Source organism: Zophobas morio, unplaced genomic scaffold (genome assembly GCF_036711695.1).
Source record: "Zophobas morio isolate AGI-343-1 ecotype UQ-CSIRO unplaced genomic scaffold, CSIRO_AGI_Zmor_V1 ptg000033l, whole genome shotgun sequence".
In the NCBI taxonomy this organism is placed as follows: Eukaryota; Metazoa; Arthropoda; class Insecta; order Coleoptera; family Tenebrionidae; genus Zophobas; species Zophobas morio.
In genome coordinates this window covers 2,291,237-2,316,573 of record NW_026972138.1, presented here as the reverse complement: position 1 = coordinate 2,316,573, position 25,337 = coordinate 2,291,237, and the positions used below count along the sequence as shown (strand labels likewise).

The window sequence follows — 25,337 nt, the reverse complement described above, 5'->3', positions numbered from 1 at the left end:
ATTTTAACCATTGTCCGGAATCACCAAAATGAAATATGGGTATCTTAAAAAATTTATTATGAAAACAAAATTTCGAAAATTTTGAGAAGGATATATTTTTTTAAACAGTTTCTCAGTATCTATTAATATCCAAGAATTTTTTGTGAATTCTTACCACTTTGATTTTTTTAAGCCTTGTTCGCCACCTGACGCAGTAAAATTCAGTCTTCATCTGATAAAAAAAAAAAAAAAAAACAATGAAATTCGAAAGCGGTGGTGGATGAGATTATAGTTTTACAACTTTTTTCAATAGATGCTAATGATTATTATCACTAAAAAATCCTCCCTTTTATTATCGATTTCCACTTTTTCGAGGTTTTAGTTTATGGAAATTTTCAATATTTCGATTTTTCGATTTTCCGATTTTTCAATTTTTCTATTTCTCGATTAGCGCGATTTCGATGTTTTCATTTTTTAATTGTCCAATTGCTCGACTTTTCAATTTTTCGTTTTACCGATTTTTTAAATATTAAATTTTTCAATTATTCAATTTTTAATTTTTCCATTTTGGATTATTTCGATTCGACTTTCCGGTTTCTTGATGTTTTGGTTCCGATTTCTCAATATTTCGAATTTTCGATTTTTCGATTTTTCCACTTGCGATTTCTCTTTTTTTTTCTTGGAATTTTCGATTTTTGGCGTTTCCAAGTTTCTGATTTTTCGATTTATCGATTTCTCAAATTCTAATTGTATGATTTGCCAGTTTTCCAATCTTTTAATTTTCAATATTCCAATTCAATTTTTTGATTTTTTAAATTCACTTTTTTTTTGACTTTTCGGTTTCCAATATTTCGATTTTTTCAACTTACTGATTATTTGATTTCTCGGTTTTTCAATTTTTCTATTTTTTTATGATTTTAATTTTTCAATTTTGATATTACGGTTTTTCAGTTTTTTGGTTTTTCAATTTTCCGATTCCTTGATGTTTTCATGTGTAAATTTCCCAATATTTCGAATTTTCGATTTTTTGATTTCCCGATTTTTCCACTTTCGATTTCTCAATTTTTCGGATTTCAGTTTTGGGATCTTTCAGTGCTTTGATTCTTAAAATTTTCGATTTTTGGCATTTCCGAGTTTTTGATTTTTCGGTTTATCGATTTCTGTTTCTCGATTTTTCGACTTTTCGATTTATGGATTTTTTATTTTCTCATTTCTTAATTTCTTAAATTTTCGATGTTTCGATGTCTCCACTTCTCATTTTTTCGATTTTTAAATTTTCAATTTTTTCATTTTTCGATTTTTTGATTTTTCGATTTCAAGTTTTTCGAGGAGACAGTTTTCGCATTTTTCGATTTTTCAATTTTTCTATTTTTTATGATTTTAATTTTTCAATTTTGATATTACGGTTTTTCAATTTTCTGATTTCTTGATGTTTTCATGTGTAAATTTCCCAATATTTCGTATTTTCGATTTTTCCACTTTCGATTTCTCAATTTTTCTGATTTCAGTTTTGGAATCTTTCAGTGCTTTGATTCTTGAAATTTTCGATTTTTGGCATTTCCGAGTTTTTGATTTTTCGGTTTATCGATTTCTCAGTTTCTCGATTTTTCGACTTTTCGATTTTTGGATTTTTTTATTTTCTCATTTCTTAATTTCTTAAATTTTCGATGTCTCAACTTCTCATTTTTTCGATTTTTAAATTTTGAATTTTTTGATTTTTCGATTTTTTAATTTTTCTATTTTTTATGATTTTAATTTTTCAATTTTGATATTACGTTTTTCAGTTTTTTAATTTTCCGATTTCTTAATGTTTTCATGTGTAAATTTCCCAATATTTCGAATTTTCGATTTTTTGATTTCTCGAGTTTTCCACTTTCGATTTACAATTCTACGATATTTCAGCTTCGGAAGTTTTCAAGATTTCGACTTTTTTGACTTTCTGATTTTTTGACTTCTCGATTTTTCAATTTTTCTAATTTTGGATATTTGGATTGCTCGATCTTTCGATGTTTTGACTTCTCGGTTTTAATCTTTTCGGTTTTTCAGCTTTTCTATTTTGATTTTCCAATTTTTCAATTTTTCGGTTTTTCAATATGTCGATTTCTCGATTTTTCAGCTTATCGATTTTTCGACTTTTCGAATTGTCGATATTTTGATTTTCCCATTTTTTGATTCCTTGATTTTTCGATGTTTCGATTTTTCAACCCCCAATTTTCCAATTTGTCAGTTTTTCAAACTCTTAATTTTCGATTTTCCAATTTAATTTTTCGATTTTTTAAATTTTAGATTTTTCGACTTTTCGATTTCTAGTTTTTCGAGGAGGCAGTTTTCGCTTTTTTGGTTTTTCAATTTTTTGATTTACAATTTTATGATATTTCTGTTTCGGAATTTTTCAATATTTCGATTTTTTTGACTTTCCAATTTTTTGATTTCTCGATTGGTCAATTTTTCTATTTTTTGATGTGTCGATTGCTCGATCTTTCGATGTTTCGACTTCTCGGTTTTTCACTTTTTCAATTTTCCGGTTTTACAATATTTCGGATTCTCGATTTTTCAGCTTCTCGATTTTTCGACTTTTCGATTTATCGATTTTTTCCCAATTCTTGATTTCATGAACTTTCGATGTTTCGATTTTAGATTTTTCAATTCAATTTTGCGATTTTTTAAATTTTCGATTTCTCGACTTCTCGATTTCCAGTTTTTCGAACTTTCAGTTTTGGGATTTTTTGATTTTCAAATTTTTCGATTTACAATTTTACTATATTTCAGCTTCGGAACTTTTCAAGATTTCGACTTTTTTGACTTACCGATTTTTTGACTTCTCGATGTTTCAATTTTTCTAATTTTGGATATTTGGATTGCTCGATCTTTCGATGTTTTGACTTCTCGGTTTTAATCTTTTCGGTTTTTCAGTTGTTTTATTTTGATTTTCCAATTTTTCAATTTTTCGACTTTTCGAATTGTCGATTTTTTGACTTTCCTATTTTTTGATTCCTTGAATTTTCGATGTTTCGATTTCTCAACCTCCCAATTTTTCAATTTGTCAGTTTTTCAAACTCTTAATTTTCGATTTTCCAATTCAATTTTTCGATTTTTTAAATTTTCGATTTTTCTCCTTTTCGATTTCCAGTTTTTCGAAGTTTTAGTTTTGGGATTTCTCGATTTTTCAATTTTTCAATTTTTTGATGTTTCGATTAATAGATCTTTTGATGTTTTGACTTCTCGGTTTTAACTTTATGGTTTTTCAATTTTTCAACTTTGTTTTTTCGATTTTTCAGTTTTTTGGTTTCTCAATATTTCTATATATTTTCCGATTTCTTGTTTTTTCAACTTTCAGAATTTTCGACTTTTCGAATTATTGATTTTTTTATTTTCCCATTTCTTGATTTCTTGTTTTTTCGATCTTTTGATTTCTCAACTCCCCATTTTTTTTTAGTTCAATAAAATGAGTGACCAAAAAAAAACCGGGTGGTTGGGAAGGAACAATGAAATTCGAAAGCGGTGGTGGGTGAGATTAGTTTTTGAATAGATGCCAATGATTATCACTAAAAAATCCTTTTTTTTCTTTTCTATTTCCAGCTGTTCGAAGTTTTAGTTTATGGAAATTTTCAATATTTCGATTTTTCGATTTTCCGATTTTTTGATTTTTCGATTTTTCAATTTTTCTATTTCTCGATTAGCGAGATTTCGATGTTTTCATTTTTTAATTGTGCTTTTTTCGACTTTTCAATTTTTTGTTTTACCGATTTTTTAAATATTAAATTTTTCAATTATTCACTTTTTAATTTTTCCATTTTGGATTATTTCGATTCGACTTTCTAATTTCTTGATGTTTTTGTTTCGATTTCTCAATATTTCGAATTTTCGATTTTTCCACTTGCGAATTCTGATCTTTTAATTTTCAATGTTCCAATTCAATGTTTTGATTTTTTCAATTATCATTTTTTTTGACTTCTCGCTTTCCAGGTTTTCGAGGTTTCAGCTTTGGAATTTTCCAATATTTCGATTTTTTCAACTTTCTGATTATTTGATTTCTCGATTTTTCATTTTCTATTTTTTTATGATTTTGATTTTTCAATTTTGACATTCCGATTTTTCAGTTTTTCAGTTTTTCAATTTTCCAATTCCTTGATATTTTCATGTGTAAATTTCTCAATATTTCGAATTTTCGATTTTTTGATTTCTCGATTTTTCAATTTTTGATTTTTGGCATTTCGAAGTTTTTGATTTTTCGGTTTATCGATTTCTCAGTTTCTCGATTTTTCGACTTTTCGATTTATGGATTTTTTTGTTTTCTCATTTCTTAATTTCTTAAATTTTCGATGTTTCAATGTCTCAACTTCTCATTTTTTCGATTTTTAAATTTAGAATTTTTTGATTTTTCGATTTTTTGATTTTTCGATTTCAAGTTTTTCGAGGAGACACTTTTCGCATTTTTTGATTTTTCAATTTTTCGATTTACAATTTTGTGATTTTTCTCGATTTTTCAACTTTTCGATTTATCGATTTTTTGATTGTCCCAATTCTTGATTTCATGAATTTTCGATGTTTCGATTTCTCAACTTCCATATTTTTCGATTTTTCAATTTTTCAATCATTCAATTTTAGATTTTTCAATTGAATTTTAAGATTTTTTAAATTTTCGATTTCTTGACTTCTCCATTTCCAGTTTTTCGAACTTTCAGTTTTGGGATTTTTTGTTTTTCAAATTTTTCGATTTACAATTTCAGTTTCGGAAGTTTTCAAGATTTCGACTTTTTTGACTTCTCGATTTTCAATTTTTTTAATTTTGGATATTTGGATTGCTCATCTTTCGATGTTTTGACTTCTCGGTTATAATCTTTTCGGTTTTTCAGTTTTTCTATTTTGATTTTCCAATTTTTCAATTTTTCGATTATTCAATATTTCGATTTCTCGATTTTTCAGCTTATCGATTTTTCGACTTTTCTAATTGCCGATTTTTTGATTTTCCCATTTTTTGATTCCTTGAATTTTCCATGTTTCGATTTGTCAACCTCCCAATTTTTCAATTTGTCAGTTTTTCAAACTCTTAATCTTCGATTTTCCAATTCAATTGTTCGATTTTTAAATTTTCGATTTTTCGACTTTTTCCAGTTTTTCGAAATTTTAATTTTGGGATTTCTCGATTTTTTAATTTTTTCATTTTTTGATCTTTCGATGTTTTGACTTCTCGGTTTTATTATGGTTTTTCAATTTTTCGATTTTTCAGTTTTTCGGTTTCTCAATATTTCGATTTTCCGATTTCTTGATTTTTCAACTTTCGGAATTTTCAACTTTTTGAATTATTAATTTTTTTATTTTCCCATTTCTTGATTTCTTGTTTTTTCGATGTTTTGATTTCTCAAATCCCCAATTTTTTTTTAGTTCAATAAAATGTGACAAAAAAAAACCGGGTGGGTGGGCGGGGGCACTTTGATTTTTTAAGCCTAATTCTTCAGTCTTCATCTAATAAAAAAAAAACAACAAAATTCGAAAACGGTGGTGGGTGGGATTAGTTTTACCTCTCTTGTCTAGATTCTAATGATTATCACTAGAAAATCCTCTTTTTTGTCCAATAAAATGACTGATCAGAAAGAGAACCGGGTGGGTGGGGTCATTTGGAATTTCTTTAAGCATAAATTAGACCACTTGACAAAATATAATTCAATCTTCATCTCATAGTAAATACAACAAGCCAATGAAATGCAGATTCGGAGGTGGGTGGAGTCAGTTTTAATTTTTACCTATTTTTCTATTGCTTGTCAATATAAAATCCACAACCAATAACATGAGTGATTAATTTCATTGGCTCTTAATTAGAGACGAATCTCATCTCGAGAAACATAATATTTTGTGACAAACAAGAGTGAAATTATTTTATATGAGCTGTGCATTTGTTAGAATTTACAGAAAATTTTAATATTTTAAGAATTGTGCTGAATTTTCATTCTGTTTGAGAAAATATACCAAACTTTTGAAAAATAGGATTAAAGTGGTTAAAAGGTTTGTGTTTTTTTTTAAGTAATAAATAGATCACGAGATTTATTATTCCAGCTGAACTTGAGCCGTTTGAAAAGTTTAATTCAAGAGTTTCTGTAGCGGCAAAACGTAAATGACGTTTAAAGTAGAGCCCGTCAAATAGTGAACATTATCTTTCTGTTTATTGATTGCAATAAACTGCTTATAATTTTAGTTAAAATAATTTTTAACCCTGATCTTTGGATTGCTTGCTTGAAAGAACAGAGTTTCCATGAAACAGGCTTCATCAATAAGCACTTTTGGAAACACTGTTCACTATTTGGCGAACCTTACTTTAAAAGTATGTTTATTTTTACGTTGGAGGTAATAAACTTCTGAATATTAAATCAGTTTTAACTGTGTCGTAGAAGATTATTTTGATATTTTTAAACCTAGTTCGCTACTTGACGCAGTAAAATTCAGTCTTCATCTTGAATTTTTATAAGCAGATTCGGCCCACGACAAAATAAAATTCAATTTCCATTTAATCAAATAAGCCGATGAAATTCAACAGCGAAGATGGGTGGGTTTAGTTTTAGCTTTTTGTTTAGATTCCACTGTTGTTCAATATAAAATGCACTTTTCGTCCAGAATGACCGAAAAAAAATCGGGTGGGTGGGTGGGGCCATTTTGAATTTTTTAAGCATAAATTGGACCACTTGACAAAATATAATTCAATTTTCATTTCCTAGTAAATACAACAAGTCAATGAAATCAGTGGTAGCGTAAACGGGTGGCAATGAGGGCAGTCCGCCCCGACAACTCAAAAACATCCAACAAAAATTGGCAGACATACAGACAGACAGACAGACGGAAACGGGAGACCTATTTCTTCGTACTCTAGGAGTCACGAAAGGTCGAGAAAATGGTAAATTTGTATAGGGAAATATGGATGTTGCAACCAATTTTCGATTGTTCAATTTTTGTTTTTTTTTTTGCGATTTTTTGTGTCTCAGTTTCTAATTTTTCGTTTCTTCAGTTCAAGTTCTTGATTTTGATTTTTTAGAATTTTTCAATTTTGCAATTTTGGACTGTTCAATTTTTGTTTTCTTCCGATTTTTTGGTTTCTCAGTTTTTAATTTTTCGATTGTTCAATTTTTCGTTTCTTCAGTTGTTTAAGTTCTTGACTTTTATTTCTCAGTTTCTCAATTTTACAATTTTTGATTTTTCATTTTCTTTTTTTTTCGATTTTTCAGTTTCAGATATTTTTTCAACTTTGGATTTTTCAGTTTTTGATTTTCTCAACTTCCAAAATTTTCAATTGATCGTTTCTTCAATTATTCGATTTGTAATTTTTGGATTTTTCAATTTTCGTTATAACAATTTCTCATTTTTTTTATTTTTCAGTTTCTCAATTGAAAAATCAAGAATTGTAATTTTTCAGTGTTTCATTTTCTAGATTTTTAATTATTCAGTTATTCGATTTTACATTTTTTGACATCCCAATTTTTCATTTTTCTCTTTTCTTCAATTTAATAATTTTTTGGTATTTTGTTTTTTCATTTTCTTTTTTTTTCGGTTTTTCGATGTTCCGGTTTCATTGTTTTTTCAACTTTGGATTTTTCAATTTTTGACTTTATGGATTTCCAAATTTTTCAATTGTTCGTTTCTTGAACTATTTGATTTGTAATTTTTGGAGTTTGCAATTTTCGTTATAATTTCTCATTTTTTTTATTTTTCAGTTTCTCAAATTTTAATTTTTCAATTTCCCAGATTTACAATTTTTGATTTTACAATTATTCATTTTCTGGATTTTTAATTACTTATGTATTTAGTTTGTCCGTTTTCCAATTTTTAGATATCACAATTTTTCGCTTTTTCATTTTCTTTCATTTTTCAATTTTCCTTTGTTTGAATATTTGGGCGTCATAATTTTTTTTTCAATTTTTTGTTTCTTCGGTGTCTCCGTTAGAAAATTTCAATTTTGCAATTTTGGATTGTTCAATTTTTGTTTTCTTTTCGATTTTTTGGTTTCTCAGTTTTTAATTTTTCGATTGTTCAATTTTTCGTTTCTCCAGTTGTTCAAGTTCTTGATTTTTATTTCTCAATTTCTCAATTTTACAATTTTTGATTTTTCAATTTTCCATTTTCCCTTTTCTTCAATTTTATAATTTTTTGGTATTTTGTTTTTTCATTTTCTTTTTTTTTTCGATTTTTCGATGTTTCGATTCCATAACTTTTTTTTCAACTTTGGATTTTTCAATTTTTGACTTTCTCGACTTCCAAATTTTTCAATTGTTCGTTTCTTGAACTATTTGATTTGTAATTTTTGGATTTTACAATTTTCGTTATAATTTCTCATTTGTTTTTATTTTTCAGTTTCTCAAATTTTAATTTTTCAATTTCCCAGGTTTACAATTTTTGATTTTACAATTATTCTTTTTCTGGATTTTTAATTACTTATGTATTTAGTTTGTCCGTTTTCCAATTTTTAGATATCACAGTTTTTCGCTTTTCCATTTTCTTTCATTTTTCAATTTTCCCTTGTCTGAATGTTTGGGCGTCATAATTTTTTTTCAATTTTTCAAATAGGTACTTCACTTCTAAATTTTTCAATTTTTTGTTTCTTCGGTGTCTCCGTTAGAATTTTTCAATTTTGCAATTTTGGATTGTTCAATTTTTGTTTTTTTTTTCGATTTTTTGGTTTCTCAGTTTTTAATTTTTCGATTGTTCACTTTTTCGTTTCTTCAGTTGATCAAGTTCTTGATTTTTATTTATCAATTTCTCAATTTTACAATTTTTGATTTTTCAATTTTCCATTTTCCCTTTTCTACAATTTTATAATTTTTTGGTATTTTGTTTTTTCATTTTCTTTTTTTTTTCGATTTTGCAATGTTCAGGTTTCATAATTTTTTTTTCAACTTTGGATTTTTCAATTTTTGACTTTCTCGACTTCCAAATTTTTCAATTGTTCGTTTCTTGAACTATTTGATTTGTAATTTTTGGATTTTGCAATTTTCGTTATAATTTCTCATTTGTTTTTATTTTTCAGTTTCTCAAATTTTAATTTTTCAATTTCCCAGGTTTACAATTTTACAATTATTCATTTTCTGGATTTTCAACTACTTATGTATTTAGTTGGTCCGTTTTCCAATTTTTAGATATCACAATTTTTCGCTTTTCCATTTTCTTCCATTTTTCAATTTTCCCTTGTTTGATTGTTTGGGCGTCTTAATTTTTTTTTTCAATTGTTCAAATACTTCACTTCCAAATTTTTCAATTTTTTGTTTCTTCGGTGTCTCCGTAAGAATTTTGCAATTTTGCAATTTTGGATTGTTCAATTTTTGTTTTTTTTCGATTTTTTGGTTTCTCAGTTTTTAATTTTTCGATTGTTCAATTTTTCGTTTCTTCAGTTGTTCAAGTTCTTGACTTTTATTTCTCAATTTCGCAATTTTACAATTTTTGATTGTTCAATTTTTCATTTTCTTTTTTTTGTCGATTTTTCGGTTTCAGATATTTTTTTCAACTTTGAATTTTTCAATTTTTGACTTTCTCGACTTCCAAATTTTTCAATTATTCGATTTATAATTTTTGGATTTTGCAATTTTCGTTATAATAAGTTCTCATTTTTTTTATTTTTCAGTTTCTCAATTGAAAAATCAAGAATTGTAGTTTTTCAAAGTTTCTTTTTCTGGATTTTTAATTGTTGGATTTTACAATTTTTGACATCACAATTTTTCGTTGTTCTCTCTTCTTCAATTTTATAATTTTCTGATATCACAATCTTTTGTTTTTTAATTTTCTTTTTTTTCGATTTTTTGATGTTTCGGTTTCATATGTAAAAATATAAGCCCGCCCACCCGCCCTATCTCAATTGTGAGCTTAACTGCAAAATACTTATTCTTTGTAAGAAATTAAAAACATGTTTTTGAGTATCGTGTTGTTCAAAAAATACTAAATATATTAAGAAAAAAAACGGCAAAATATAAACCCCGCCCACCCACCCAGTCTCCATTGTGATGGTTTTTTTATTCATTAAAATACGTTTAAAATGGTACATTTTTGCAATTAAGCTCCGCCCCTAGGTCTGCCAACGAATGAAAATTTCATTGCTATTTACATCAAGGGAGGTGTGGATGAGGCTTAATTTTTGGTTTTAATTTTTTCTTAATACACACAGTATTCTTTGAACAAAACATGTTTTTAATTTCTCGTAGGATTTTGCAGTTAAGCTCCGTCTTGGCTCACGACGAATAAAAAAAATCATCACAATTGAGATAGGGTGGGTGGGCGGGGCTACAATTTGCCTTTTTTTTCTTAGTATGTGTTGAGTTATTTCGACAATAAGAAAAAAACTTGGCAGAAGTTTATATGATGGAATATGCTTTAGCTCACCCTTAAATTGATGAAGAGCTTTTGCATACTATGGTTCTCGTTTCTTAACAAATTCTGTGCTAAACAATTGAATTATTTTTAATTGGTTTACTTCCAACCGCTGCCTTAAACGTTACTTTATACAATTTAAAACCCATTTATTAAAAAAACGACACGATTAAGCTCGTGTTCTTTGGAAATAGAGCTTTTGTTCGCAAGTACGTGCTCCTTGTTAACTGAAACGGAAAGCTTCTACGTGTCAACTATACTAATGAAAAAGGTGGTACGCTCGGAATGTTTTATTTATAGAGGTCGACTAATTGCCGTTTTATTGATATTAACGACATACTCACCTTTCTTTTCGAACGAATTGAGTCAATTTGCCTTTGCGTCATTTCTCCTATTGAACGCGACCCCCAAAGCTCCTTACCCATGATAGTGTACGAAAAGGACATCAAAGTCACAGGAATCACGTACGTTATTATTATGAATATCATCTGGTATCTGAAAAAAAGCTCAATTAGATTTCAGCAAAACTTTATTTACAAGAGGAAAACATTCATTGCCATAAAACTAACGCCTTAGAAATCATTAAACGAAGCGGAAAAAGCGGCAGCGACTCTTCGGTGTATCTGGGGGTGTGAAAGTGCTTTAACAAGATGGATCGGAGTTCGAGACGTGGATGTTTTCTACCAGAAATTCGCTTTCCACGATGCAATCAACAAGGATTGTGCGATGTCAAGCCACTTTTTCGTATAACTCACTTACTAGGGACATTATTCGGGTTCGTTCTCTTTGATAATGTTTTTATTGGGGGGTGTCAAACTTTATAGGGTGGATGGAAGTTGTGTTGTAACTAAAAGAAATTGTATTGCTTTTATTTTTGATCAGTCGGGCGGTGTTCTGGTGACAATAAGTCATAAATCAAAGTAATATCGGAGAGTATTAGGTTATCATCGGGGTGATAAATTTGAATCGTTCATCATGAAATATGACAGTCTGGAAAGCTTGTCCTACAATGGAGATCGACATGACTACAACAGGAATCATCAGAGTGGATTTACTATTATTCTATGTAGGAACGAATGTCCTAAGCTTCTTAATGCTCGTCTACATTGTTAGATATATGTGATGTTATTGATTTGTCCCTAGTGCTTAATCGCTTCCAAGTCAAGAATAAAATACAAGGGTACTTTAAACCCATTTCTGACTTCCTTACTTCGGAAGACTCTTTGTTATTAGATTATCCTGAACTCGTTTGAACCACTTGACTTTCACTTTTGGATTCAAAAAGCTCCTACCGATTTATTTGCATCTAACGCTTGGACGACCGCACGTGTCTTTTTTGTTCCTCATTTAACTGAAAGTGTGTTTCTGACAGGAAGTTATTTGAGACATGAATTGCTCTTTTGGCTGTTCGTCGGAATAAACTTTAATTAGGATGAGGTATATTTCGACGTTTCTGCTACCCTTTTACGCCTTTATTTATTTGGGATGCTTTTCTCGTAAAACACTACCTATAAAGCAGTCCCTATGACGCAAAGGGAACTCCGAAGTTTTGCGCTTTCAAAAACAAATGAACCGTTTACATAATCGAGCTTTTTCGTCGTGAAAGCGTTTTGTTTGTGCAAAGCTTGATGCTGGCGTTGTTGCTGACAGGAGATTTTCGTGTGTAATGTGGAATTTTTGTCAAAGCTGATTTTTTAATTAATCAGACTATTAACGGTCTCCTTTTTGTGTACTATCGAATAAAAAAGTCGCTGCGTTTAGGAATTTACTGGTTTGCGTCAGTTGCAGTCAAAATTAATGGTGTAGGAAAATGTTGACACAGTTTAGAAGATTGTTCGCCTGTGACGGTGAGATAGCTTTGAAGTTGGTTACTCATGGAAAGCCAAATTTAGCAGAAAAATTGGTCGAAGGTTATTTTAACTAAAATTGGATTTTATGAAAAGCTCTATGAGTTTATTATTATTTATTAGTTTGTTCTAAAAGTGACGTATTTGATTTTGGCGTTTTCTGAAAAATTGTAGAAATTTCCGAAGAAAAAATACAAAATTTTCATAAAATTTCATTTTGAAAAATTGACCTTTTAGAAAAGTTGTCTGCAAATTCTCCAAAATTCGTGGAATTTTGGCAAGATAATTCCAAAATTCTAAAAATTACTATATTCAATTTTGGCGATTCCTGAAAAGTAGAAAAACTAAAAAATTTCGTAAAATGTCATATTCAAAAACCGAAAAATTGAGAATTTGAAAAATTCTAAAACTGAAATGACGAAAAATTGGGAAATCGAGAAATTGAAAAATAGAAACATCTAAAAATTGGAAAGTCGAGAAAAAAAATGGAAAAATTGAAAAATCTCAAACTGGGAAGCCGAAAAATCTAAATATCGAGAAATCTAAACTTCAAAATACTGAAAAATATGTATTAAAAATTCGAAAATTTAAAAAATCGAGACATCGAAAAATCTACAATTTTAAAACTTGAAAAATTAAAATATCGACAATTTGAAAAATCGAGAAAACGGAACATCAAAAAATCGAAAAAGTGAAAAATTTTAAAATCGAAAGGCTATAAAAAATTCAAAAAACCGAGAAATAGAGAAATCGAAAATCCAAAATTTAAAAATTCGCAAAATTTAAAAACCGTAAAATTGAAAAATTGAAAAATCAAAAATTTTAATCCAAAAATTGAAAAACCAAGAAGTCAAAATATCGAAAAATTGAAAATTCAAAAAAATTCATAATTCAAAAAATTGAAAAATGGAAGAAAAATTAGAGGATTCGAGAAACTGAAAAATCGAGAAACTGAAAAATTCCAAAACTGAAATGATATTTTCGAAACTCGAAAAATCAAAACATCAACTGTAAATTTTATATTTATGCTGATGACCTTAAGATCGTTAATGTTATTAGTTCATATGCCGACTGTTTTAGCCTGCAAGATAATGTTGACTCATTTTTCAATTACTGTTCCATAAACCGCCTTATTATTAATACATCTAAATGCAATGTAATGTCCTTCAGTAGAAAAATGCAGCCTATAATATTTCACTACAATATCAATGGTAAAATTTTGAAACGTTGTGTTCAATTTAAAGATCTAGGTGTAGTTTTTGACTCAAAGCTATCGTTTATACCTCATATCGAATATGTCACTAACAGTGCTATAAAATTATTAGGATTCATCATACGTAACAGCTCAGATTTACAAAATATGTTTTCCATTCGTTTATTGTTCTATTCGTTAGTGAGATCCAAACTCGAGTACTGTAGTTGTATATGGAGTCCTGCACAACAGATTTTTGTTAGTCTTCTTGAGAATGTCTTACGTAAATATTGTAAATTTTTATTTTTTAAAATGTTTGGGCGTTATCCGGAATTACACTGTAATCAAAAAGTTCTCCTGAATATTCTGAATGAAAAATCTCTATTGAGTAGAAGAAACGTAGCCAGCATAACATTTCTTCAAAAAATTCTTAATGGTTCAATTAATAGTCATGAAATACTTAGTCAAATAAAAATAGTTGTGCCGAGGATAGTGAGCAGAGTGCCACTTACGTTTTTTTATTGTATTCCTAATACATTTCACCATTATAATTCTCCTCTGTTAAATTGCCTTAGATTGTATAATTGCATATGTAATATATTTGATATTTTTAACGACAGTTTATTGAATCGTAGGTTAAGGAATAAAATTATAGACTATTATACTCAGTTCTAAATATTTAATTTTTGTAACATGTATTATAAAGCGCTAGTTAGTGTATATATATATATATATATATATATATATATATTTGTTAAACTGTAAGATTTTTGTATCTATATGGACACCTGTCCGTTGGAAAATAAACCCATCATAAAGAAATTGAAATAGGCCAAAACTGGAAAATCGAATAGTTGAAAATTGAAAATTTGAAACTGAAAAAAATCGAAAAATAGAAAAATTGAACGATAAAAAAATCGAATCATGAAAATCTCTGTAAATCGAGAAATAGAAAAATTGTAAAATCGTAAAATTTAAAAACCGTACAATTGAAAAATCAAAAACTTTAAAATTCCAAAAATTGAAAAACCGAGAAGTCGAAAAATCGAAATATTGAGATTTCTAAATATAAAAAAAAATTAAAAATGAAGAAATTGAGAAACTGAAAAATTCCAAAACTGAAATGATATATTCGAAAATCGAAAAATCGAAAAATCAAAAGATAAAGAAATTGAAATAGGTCAAAACTGGAAAATCGAATAGTTGACAATTGAAAATTTGAAAATTAAAAAAATCGAAAAATAGAAAAATTGAACAATAAAAAAATCCAATCATGAAAATCTCTGTAAATCGAAAAATTGTACAATCGCAAAACTGAAAAATCAAAAATTTTAAAATTCCAAAAGTTGAAAAAACGAGAAGTCGAAAAATCGAAATATTGAGATTTCTAAGAGATTTCTAAGATTAAAAAAAAATAAAAAATGAAGAAATTGAAAAATCCAAAGTTTTAAAACTTGAAAAATTGAAAAATCAAGAAAATTCATAAATCAAAAAATTGAAAAATGGATGAAAAATTAGAGGATTGGAGAATTGAAAAATCTCAAAACTGAAACAGAAAATTTGAAAAATCGAAACAATGAAAACGAGAAATCTAAAAATCGACAAATGAAAAATCGTAATAATAAAAAATCCAGAAATCCAAAAATTGAAAAATGGAAGAAAAATTTTAAGAATTGAGAAACTGAAAAATCTCAGAAACATAAAAATTGAAAAATCGAGATATCTAAAAATCGACAAATGAAAATTCGAAAAATAAAAAAATCTAGAAATCGAAAAATTGAAAAATGGAAGAAAAATTTGTAGAATTGAGAAATGAAAAAGCTCCAAATTGAAACAGTAAAATTGAAAAATCGAGAGAGAAATTTAAAAATCGACAAATGGAAAATCGAAAAATCAAAAACTCTAGAAATCGAAAAATTGAAAAATGGAAGAAAACTGAAGAATCGAGAAATTGAAAAATCACAAAACTGAAATAGAATAAATGGAAAATCGCAGTTGAAAAATCGAGAAATCTACAAATCGACAAATAAAAAATCAAAAAATTAAAAAAATGCAGAAATCGTTAAATTGAAAAATGGAAGAAAAATTTAAAGAATCTAGGAATGAAAAAACTCGAAATTGAAACAGAAAAATTGAAAAATTAAAAACTGGAAAAATGGAAGAAAAATTTGAAGAATCGAGAAACTGAAAAATCTCAAAACTGAAAAACAAAAAAATCCAGAAATCGAAAAATAAAAATAGAAGAAAAATGTGAAGGATCGAGAAATTGAAAAATCGCAAAAGTGAAACAGAAAAAATTGCAAATCGAAAAATTTAAAAATCGAGAAATCTAAAAATCGACAAATGAAAAATTGAAAAATCAAAATATTCAGAAATCGAAAAATTGAAAAATCGAAAACTTAACGAAATGAGAAATCTAAAAATCGAAAAATTAAAAAATACAGAAATCGAAAAATTGTAAAACTGAAGAAAAATTTGAAGTATAGAGAAATTGGAAAATCGCAAAACTGAAATAGGAAAATTGAAAAAAGTGAAAAATCAAAAAATTAAAAACTCCAGAAATCGAAAAATTGAAAAATGGAAGAAAACTGAAGAATCGAGAAATTGAAAAATCGCAAAACTGAAACAGAATAAATGGAAAATCAAACAATTGAAAAATCGAGAAAACTACAAATCGACAAATGAAAAATCAAAAAATTAAAAAATCCAGAAATCGAAAAATTGAAAAATGGAAGAAAAATTTGAAGAAACGAGGAATGAAAAAACTCGAAATTGAAAGAGAAAAATTGCAAAATTTCAAAACTGAAACAAAAAAATTGAAAAATCGAAAAATTGAAAAATCGAAAAATCTAAAAATCGACAAATAAAAATCGAAAAATTAAAGAATCCAGAAATCGAAAAATTGAAAAATTGAAGAAAAATTCGAAGAATTGAGAAACTGAAAAATCTCAAAACTGAAACAAAAAAATTGAAAAATGAAAAAATCCAGAAATCCGAAAATAAAAATGGAAGAAAACTGTGAAGGATCGAGAAATTGAAAAATCGCGAAACTGAAACAGAAGAAATGGCAAATGGAAAAATTAAAAAATCGAGAAATCTAAAAATCGACAAATGGAAAATTGAAAAATTAAAATATTCAGAAATCGAAAAAAAGGAAAAATAGAAGAAAAATTTGAAGAATGGAGAAATTGAAAATCGCAAAACTGAAACAATTAAATTGAAAAATCGAAAAATTCAAAAATCGAGAAATCCAAATATTGAAACATGGAAGAAAACTTTGAAGAATCGAAAAATTGAAAAATCTCAGAATTGAAACAGAAAAATTGAAAAATTGAGAAATCTAAAAATCGACAACTAAAAATCGAAAAATTAAAGAATCCAGAAATCAAAAAATTAAAATATTCAGAAATCGAAAAATTGAAAAATGGAACAAAAATTCAAAGAATCTAAAAGTTGAAAAATACAGAAATCGAGAAATTGGAAAATGGAAGAAAAATTTGAAGAATAGAGAAACTAAAAAATCGAAAAACTGAAATAGGAAAATTCAAAAATCGAGAAACCTAAAAATCGACAAGTGAAAAATCGAAAAATTGAAAAATGGAACAAAAATTCAAAGAATCTAAAAGTTGAAAAAATCCAGAAATCGAAAAATTGAAAAATGCAAGAAAACTTTGAAAAATTGAAAAATCATAAAATCGACAAATAAAAATCGAAAAATTAAAAAATTCAAAAAGCGGAAAATTGAAAAATCAAAAACTTGACAAAATGAGAAATCTAAAAATCGAAAAATTAAAAAATACAGAAATCGAATAGTTGAAAAATGGACGAAAAATTTGAAGAATCGAGAAACTGAAAAATCTCAAAATTGAAACAGAAAAATTGAAACATACAAATGATTAATCGAAAAATTAAAAAATATAGAAATCAAAAAATTGAAAAATGGTAGAAAAATTTGAAGAATCGAGAAATTAAAAAATCTCAAAACTGAAAAATCTAAACCTAAAAATTGAGAAATTGCAAAATCGAAAAATTGAAAATTTAGGAACGTCAAAAATTGAGAAAATTAAAAATCCAAAAATTGAAACCCCAAAAACCGAAAAATTTTAAAATTCAAAATTTTGAAAACCGAGAAATCGAAAAATGAATTATGCAGGTATTCATTTTCCAAATGAAATTTTTAATTATTCCTAAAAATTGTCATTTTTCCTACTTTTGCAATTCTGGAAAAATGGTAAAAATCGGAGGTCGTAATTTAAAAAAAAATCTTTTAGATAATTTTCGACGTGCTCGAAAAAAGTCAAAAATCCTATAAAATTTTACAATGAAAAATTGAGCTTTTGTATAAATTTCGACGAGTTAATTCGAAAAATAGAGCCTGATAATGATTCCGAACTGAGATTTTTGGGTATTAATTTTTACGCTCATATTTTTAAAACATTAAAAGCGTGTTGACGGGCTCGGATGAAGATCTTGGAGGTATTCGTTTTCAAACTCAAACTTTAAAAAAATTGTATTTGTAAAAGCTCCTTCAAATAATTTTCAACGGTGCTGTAAAAAGTCCAAACTTCACAAAATCTCATTTTGAAAAATTGACTTAAAAATAAAATTTCCAATTAAATATTTCTATCACACGCTATTTTGATTCAATTTACACAGTAAATTAGTTCTCCCGTTCCGTTGATTTCATGCACGTTATAACTACACGGTGTAATAGCAAACCTATCGACCGGTTTTTTTCCTGTTTTTTAATCATATGCATAACATTGCTTCGCTGCAGGCAAAGATAATGCATAATATCATTGCGCTTCACTTGCATAATATAATAACAATAATAATGTTGTTTTCTTTAAGTCGCCAACAAGCTTATCTTGTCCAAATTTATAAGTTACGAATATTGCTTCAAAGTTTCTCGGCGCTTCAGCTGTGTCCACAAAGTCCATAAGATAACTCGAATTTAAAACCACCGTATAATTAGCAACTATTTTATGAAACAACAAAATTCAGAAATAAACAATACGCATTCCAGAGAGATAAAAATCAAACTACAACTAAATTAATTAACGCATTGAGTGCATTTCTCTGCTCAAATTAATTATCCCTCAAGGATGCACTTTTTTCCCATTCAGAATGAATAAAATTCCAACTGACGCCGTCACCAACACTCTGCCAGGACATCAATTTTCGTCCTGCACTAATTATTATCTCGACGCTCCAGGACCCGGATTATTTGACGAATTGATCGCCGCGTAATCAGAACGTGATAAAGATGTGTTTTTCCATTAAAACAACCACAAAGCAAAACTAGACCCTTTTCGAAATGGTGTGTTTACACAGGACAAAGCGCCTGTGATCTTCCTGATGGTCTATAATTTAATACAATGTGCGTCAAAAACATCACGAACACAATATTTTCTTTGTGTTAGTTTTGCGGCGTTTAATTAAATTAAATAAAAGGCAGGGGGTGCGGGTTGACGTAAGGAATATAAAGACATGTACTCACGCAAAGTCGAAATGAGATCCTACGACTTTGCCGTCTGGCCAGATTAGGATGCATCCAGTGCGCTCTTTTCCTTTATACCTGAAAGAGATCTTTTATAAAATATTGCCAAAGATATACCTAGTGAACGTCTAGATTTAGACTAAGTGTTAATGAGTTGGTTACTTACTTGTTGGTTATTGTAGTCGAGTAGAGTAAACAAGGAAAAGCCACCGCCATGCTCGCCAACCAAATAACTGTAATCGCGATGAGAGAGGATTTTTTTGACATTCGGGGTTGCAGGGGATGCACGATGGCTAAATACCTGTTAAAGAACACCAGAGATTAAATTACTAGGTAAAAATGTGTTGTTTTCCTCTAGTGACAAATTTAATTAATCCAAAGTGGCTCTAAATATTTGAGCGGAATCCGCATTTTTCCCGACACGTACGAGGAGCCTGTGTTCGCTGTAAAAATATTATGTTAGTTAAAATTCTTTGCAGGCGATCGAATAAAGTTTGTGTTAGAGATGCTTGCGGATGTCATTTCTGACAAATGCATGTGCTGTGTTTCACTAAAACGTCGCCTTTTTCATGTATACGTGGTGTGTCTTTGCTGCACTATTTTAAAGCGAAATGCACAACTGTGAGAGGAAAATTGAAAGAGGCACAATTTCATTCTAGCAGCTTTTTTGACTAGAAATCAGTTCTGCAATTTTTATTCTTTTTGTTTCTTCACTTTTTCGATTTGCAATTTTTCGAGTTTTACAATTTTTGACTTTTCCAATTTTGCAAAAATTTTTCAATATTTCGTTTCGGTTTTCTTTATTTTTTCAATTTTCCGGATATTTTATTTTCTGGGATATTTAGTGGTTCTGAAATTATAAGAATCTCAGGAATACAAAAAGTCTTTGTAATCTATAGCACCTAAAATTTTCTGTATATTTCGCATTTTGAAAATTTCGTAAACCCTGAAGCCTTTAGTTACTTTGCAATCCCTAGAATTTCTACAATACGATGATTTTCATTGGAAATAGGGATAAAAAATAGGCATTTGTAAGATTTCTTTGAATCTCAAGGATCTTAAAAAAATTTAGGGATTCACAGATTTATTTAGGAACGTATTATTGAAAGTTCTACATTACATCTTTGTAATTATTATATTGTGAGCGTTAAGATCACAGGCTCCTTAAAATCTTCAAAATTTTTTGTATTTTTAGGATCGTCAAGTATTTCAGGATGTTCGTAAACTTCAGAATGACTCGTGTGACTTCTAGTAGATTTAATAGATTTGAAATTATAGAAATCAAAGGCATCCTAAAAAATCTCTGAAATCTAGAACAACTTTTGAATGTTTAGAATTCTGGATTTGCAATTTTTCGATTTGCAGTTTCACGAGTTTTCATTTTTTTATTTTTGGATTTTTCATGTCTTCAATTTTTCGATGTGCAGTTTTTCGTTTCGGTTTTTATTTTCTTTATTTTTCAATTTTTCGATTTTTCAGTGGCCTGATTTTATAATTTTTCTTTTCTCAATGTGAAATTTTTTAATTTATTGGATTTTTCAATTTTTTTGTTTCTCAAATTTTATATTTCTTAATTTTTCGTTTCTTCAATATTTTTAGTTTCCATTTTAAATATATAGTAATAATTTAAAAAATTTTTCGCTTTTTCAATTTTACGATTTAAGAATTTTTCCATTTTTCAATTATTGCGTTTTAAAACTTTTTCGTTTGTTGGAATTTCTTGATTTTTAATTTTTCAATTTTTGATTCTTCAATTTTTCGTTGGGGATTTTTATTTTTTTATTCTTTAAATTTTTGGATTTTTGAAATTTTTCGATTTTTCAACTTTTAGATTTTTTGATTTTCGATTTTTCAGTTTTAGATTTTTCAGTTTCTCTATTATTCGGTTTCTCGTGTCTTCAATTTTTGATTTGCAATTTTTCTAGTTTCCATTTTAAGTATGTATGTAATTAAAATAAATTTTTTTTTCTTTTTCAATTTTACGATTTTAGAATTTTTTCTTTTTTCGATTATTATAGACTTTAACGTTTATTTTGTTTTCGATTTTTAATTTTTCAATTTTTCGATCTTTTAGTGCCAGCGTTTTTTGACACTTTCCAGGATTCTATAATTTTTCGATTGTACGATTTTTGGTTTCTCCAATTCTTTTTTTTTCGATTTTTTAACCTCTCGATTTTTGGTTTTTCAATGTTTCAATTTTTTTTTTAGTTCTTCGTTTTAACACTTTTTCGATTTTGGAGTTCTTCGTTTTTTCAGTTTTGTCGTTTCTTCAATTTTTGATTCGCAATTTTTGTAGTTTTCCACTTTTTCGATTCGATTCGTTTTCCCTTCTTTCCGATTTTTCGGTTCATTTTTTTTTTCGTTTTGTAAGTCTCTCGATTTTTAGTTTTTCAATGCTTCAATTTTTCGCTTCTTCAGTTTTTCATTTCCTCAATTTTTGGTTTTGGTTTTATGTTTTATTTATTTTTACAAAGTTTAGATTTTTCATTGTTCCGATTTTATTTGTTAATTTTTCAATTTAAATTTTTTTCAATTTTTCGTTTATTCAATTTTTCGATTTTTATAATTTTTTGTTTATTCAATTTCAATATTTTCAGCTTTTTGCTTTTTCAGTTTTCAGTTTCTCCAATTTTTCGGTTCGCAATTTTCCAGTTTTTCACCTTTTTTGTTTCTTCAATGTTTTTTAGTCTTTCTCCTCTCCAATTTTTGATTTGCAATTTTTCTAGTTTTCAGATTACGAGTGAAAAAGTAATAATAATTAAAAAAATGTTACCATTTTAGAATGTCTTCATTTTTCAGTTATTGGATTTTAAACATTTTTCATTTATTTGACTTTTCAAATTTTTAATTTTTGAATTTATTAATTTTTCGATGATTTATGAGAAGTTCTAGATTCCATCCTTTAGGCAATCCACAATAACACTGAAATTCTGGAAAGTTTGCCCTCAAAGACTTCAAATAAATATATTTTTCAATTTTTCAACTTTTGATTTTTTTATTTTCTAGATTTTGCAATTTTTGGATGTGCAATTTTTGTTTTCCCTTTCTTTTTGTTCTCTATTTTTACAAATTTTCAAATTTTCAACTTTTCGACATTATAACTTTTTTTTTCTATTTTCGCTTCTTCAATTTTTTCTTTCAAAGCAACGTTTCGAGTTTCTATCTTTAACGTTTTCAGTTTTTCAATTTTTCAACTTTTGATTGTTTCATCAGTATTTAGATTTCTCAATTTTTTGAATTGCAATTTCACGTCCAATTTTTCATTTCTTCAAAATTTCGAATTACAGTTTTTCGTTTTCATTAAATTTTTCCTTTCTTCAGTTCTTCGATTGGCAATTTTTCGATTTTCCACTTTTGCGTTTTTTCAATTTTTCGATTCTTCAGTTTTTCATTTTTTCAAACTTTGATTTGCAATTTTTGGTTTCAGTTTGATATTTTCTTTATTTTTACCAATTTTCGTTTATTCAATTTTTCGATTTGCAATATTCAGTTTTTCATTTTTTTTTGTTTCAATTTTTAAATTCATTCTTTTTTTCGTTTCGGTTTTTTATTTTTTTATCTTTTCAAAATTTCGGTTTTCACTGTTCTGATTTTACAATTTTTCTTTTTCCTTATCAAATTTTTCAATTCTTGGATTTTTCAGTTTTAAATTTTTTAGTTCCTCGATTTTTCGTTTTGTCGTTTCTTTAATTTTTGATTTCGTTTTTTTTTCACTTTTTCGATTTTTCATTTTTTTCAGATTTTTTAGTTTTCAACTTTTCTAATAAAAAAAACGTAAAAATTACAAATTTGTAAAATTGAAAAATTAATAACGAAAAGTATAAAATAAAAAATCGAAAATTTTTTTCTCATGAGAAATGTTTCAATTTTTGTGTTTTTCAATGTTTCAACTTTTAGATTTTTAATTTTCCTTTTTCCATTTTAGATCTTTTAGTTTCTCCATTATTCGGTTTTTCGTTTCTTCAATTTTTGATTTTCAATTTTTCCAATTATTCGATTCCTTTTTTTCGATTTTTAAACCTCTCGATTTTTAGTTTTTCAATGTTTCAATTTTTTCTTTTTCTAGTTCTTCTATATTTATTTACAAATTATAGATTTTTCGATGTTCCGATTTTATCTTTTTTTTTCAATTTCAATTTTTTCTATCTTTCGTTTATTCAGTTTTTTATTTTTTCTTATTTCTTGAATTTTACGAAGGTTTTCAATTTTCCAGTTTTTAGATTTTTCAATTTTTAGATTTTGCAATTCCACGAATTTCCAATTTTTCGATTTTTTAGTTTTTCATTTCTTCAGTTCTTCGATTTTTCGCTGTTCTGATTTTATAGTTTTTCCTTTCTCCTTATAAAATTTTTCAATTATTGGATTTTTCAATTTTTGGTATTTTAAGCTTTTAGTTTTTTAAATCTTCGTTTTTCAGTTATAGATTTTTCAGTTCCTCGATATTCCATTTTGGCGTTTCTTTTTTTGTAGTTTTTCAATTTTTTGGTTCATTATTTTTTTTTTCCTTTTTCGATTTTTAGTTTTTCAATGTTTCAATTTTTTCTTTCTTCAGTTCTTCGATTTGAAATTTTTCGATTTCCAATTTTTCTGTTTTTCCTTTCTTTTTGTTTCTTAAACTTTTCTATTCATTAGTTTTTCATTTCTTCAAATTTTCGTTTTGCAATTTTTGTTTTCGATTTTTTATTTTCTTTATGTTTACAAATTTTCCATTTTTCAATATTTCGATTATATAATTTTTTGTTTTTTCAATTTCAATACTTTCAATTTTTCACTTGTTCTATTTTCCGTATTTTCAATTTTTCATTTCTAAGGAATTTTTTGAGTTTTTATTTTTAAATGTTTCAATTTTTCGATTTTCAAACTTTTGATTGTTTCAGTATTTAGATTTCTCAATTTTTCGGTTTGCAGTTTTTCGTTTTAGTCTTTTATTTTTAAAATTTTTTGGCTTTACAAATGTTCTGATTTTACAGTTTTTCTTTTTTTATTATGTGACGTTCAATTTTTTGAATTTTTGAATTTTTCGATTTGCAATTTTACGATTTTTCAATATTTGGATTTTTTTATTTTGGTTTTTGTCAATTTTGGATCTTTCAGTGTCTCGATTATTCGGTTTTTCGTTTCTTCAATTTTTAATATGTAGTAATAATTGTGATATTTGACATTTTTCACTTTTTTAATTTTACGATTTTAGAATTTTTTCATTTTTCAATTTTTCCATCTTTCAATGTCACAGTTTTTCGACTTTACAACTTTGACGATTCTATCATTTTTCCATTGTACGATTTTTGGTTTTTCCAATATTTCGATTTTTTTCGAATTCTAACCCACTCGATTTTTAGTTTTTCAATGTTTCAAGTTTTCCCTTCTTCAGTTCTTCGATTGGCAATTTTTCGACTTTCCACTTTCTCGTTTTTTCAATTTTTCGATTCTTCAGTCTCTCATTTCTTCAAACTATGATTTGCAATTTTTGGTTTCAGTTTTATATCTTCTTTATTTTTACAAATGATCTATTTTTCAATGTTCCGGTTTTATAATTTGTTGTTTTTTGATTAAATTGTTTTCGATTTGCAATTTTACTAGATTTCAATTTTTCGTTTGGTTTTTTATTTTTTTAATTTCCGGTTTTTCACTGTTCTGATTTTGCAATTTTTCTATTTCCTTATAAAATTTTTCAATTTTTGGTTTTTGAATTTTCCGCTTTTTCAATTTTAGATATTCTGTTACTCGATTTTTAATTTTTTCGTTTCTTCAATTTTTGATTTGCAATTTTTGAAGTTTTTCCAATTTTTCAGTTCATTATTTTTTTTTCGTTTTTTAAGTCTCTCAATTTTTAGTCTTTCAGTGTTTCAATTTTTCCTTTCTTCAGTTCTTCGATTAGCAATTTTTTGATTTTCCATTTTTTCGATTTTTCAGTTTTGTCGATTTTTAATTTTTCAACTTTTGTAATAAAAAATGGAAAAATTACAAAATTGTAAAATTGAAAAATCAAAAACAAAAAAGTATAATATGAAAACTTTGAAAAATTAAAAATTGGAATTCAAGGAAAACTAAAGAAACGGAAAGTTGTGGAATTGGAAAATTAAAAGTGAGAAACTTAAAAATCGAAAAAGTCCAAAGTCGGAAAAACGAAATATGTAGGTACTGCAAAATTGAAAGACTGAAAATGAAAGAAATTGAAAATTCGAAAAATTGAAAACTAATATCCAAAAATCGCAAACCGAAAAATTCAAGAAATGAAAAATTAAAAATAGAAGAAAACGAAAAATTGTGATACCAAAAATAGACAAATTAAGAAATACAGATTTTTCGAAAATTTATAAGACTTTATTTGGAGAATTTTATTTTCGTTTTTGAGTTATTTAATAAAATGAATTGCCTCATTCATTAATTTTTTTGAGTCACCCTGTATAAATAATTCCGTAAACTGTGAGTGCGTTACGCTCACAAAGTAAAAACCTTGGTGGATTTTCATTGATTC

General features: G+C 27.1%; 1 protein-coding gene across 1 annotated transcript in view; it reads right to left on the bottom strand.

Moving 5' to 3' along the window:
- The window catches only part of LOC135139704 (tachykinin-like peptides receptor 86C), a 75,127-nt gene that overhangs the window by 13,720 nt on the left and 36,070 nt on the right, over window positions 1–25,337 (bottom strand). The window contains exons 5-7 of the mRNA XM_064070008.1: window positions 19,026–19,160; window positions 18,860–18,937; window positions 10,665–10,815 (exon numbers count right to left, since the gene is read on the bottom strand). Of these exons, the coding sequence (XP_063926078.1) occupies window positions 10,665–10,815; window positions 18,860–18,937; window positions 19,026–19,160 (364 nt within the window). The remainder of the gene's footprint in view (window positions 1–10,664; window positions 10,816–18,859; window positions 18,938–19,025; window positions 19,161–25,337) is intronic.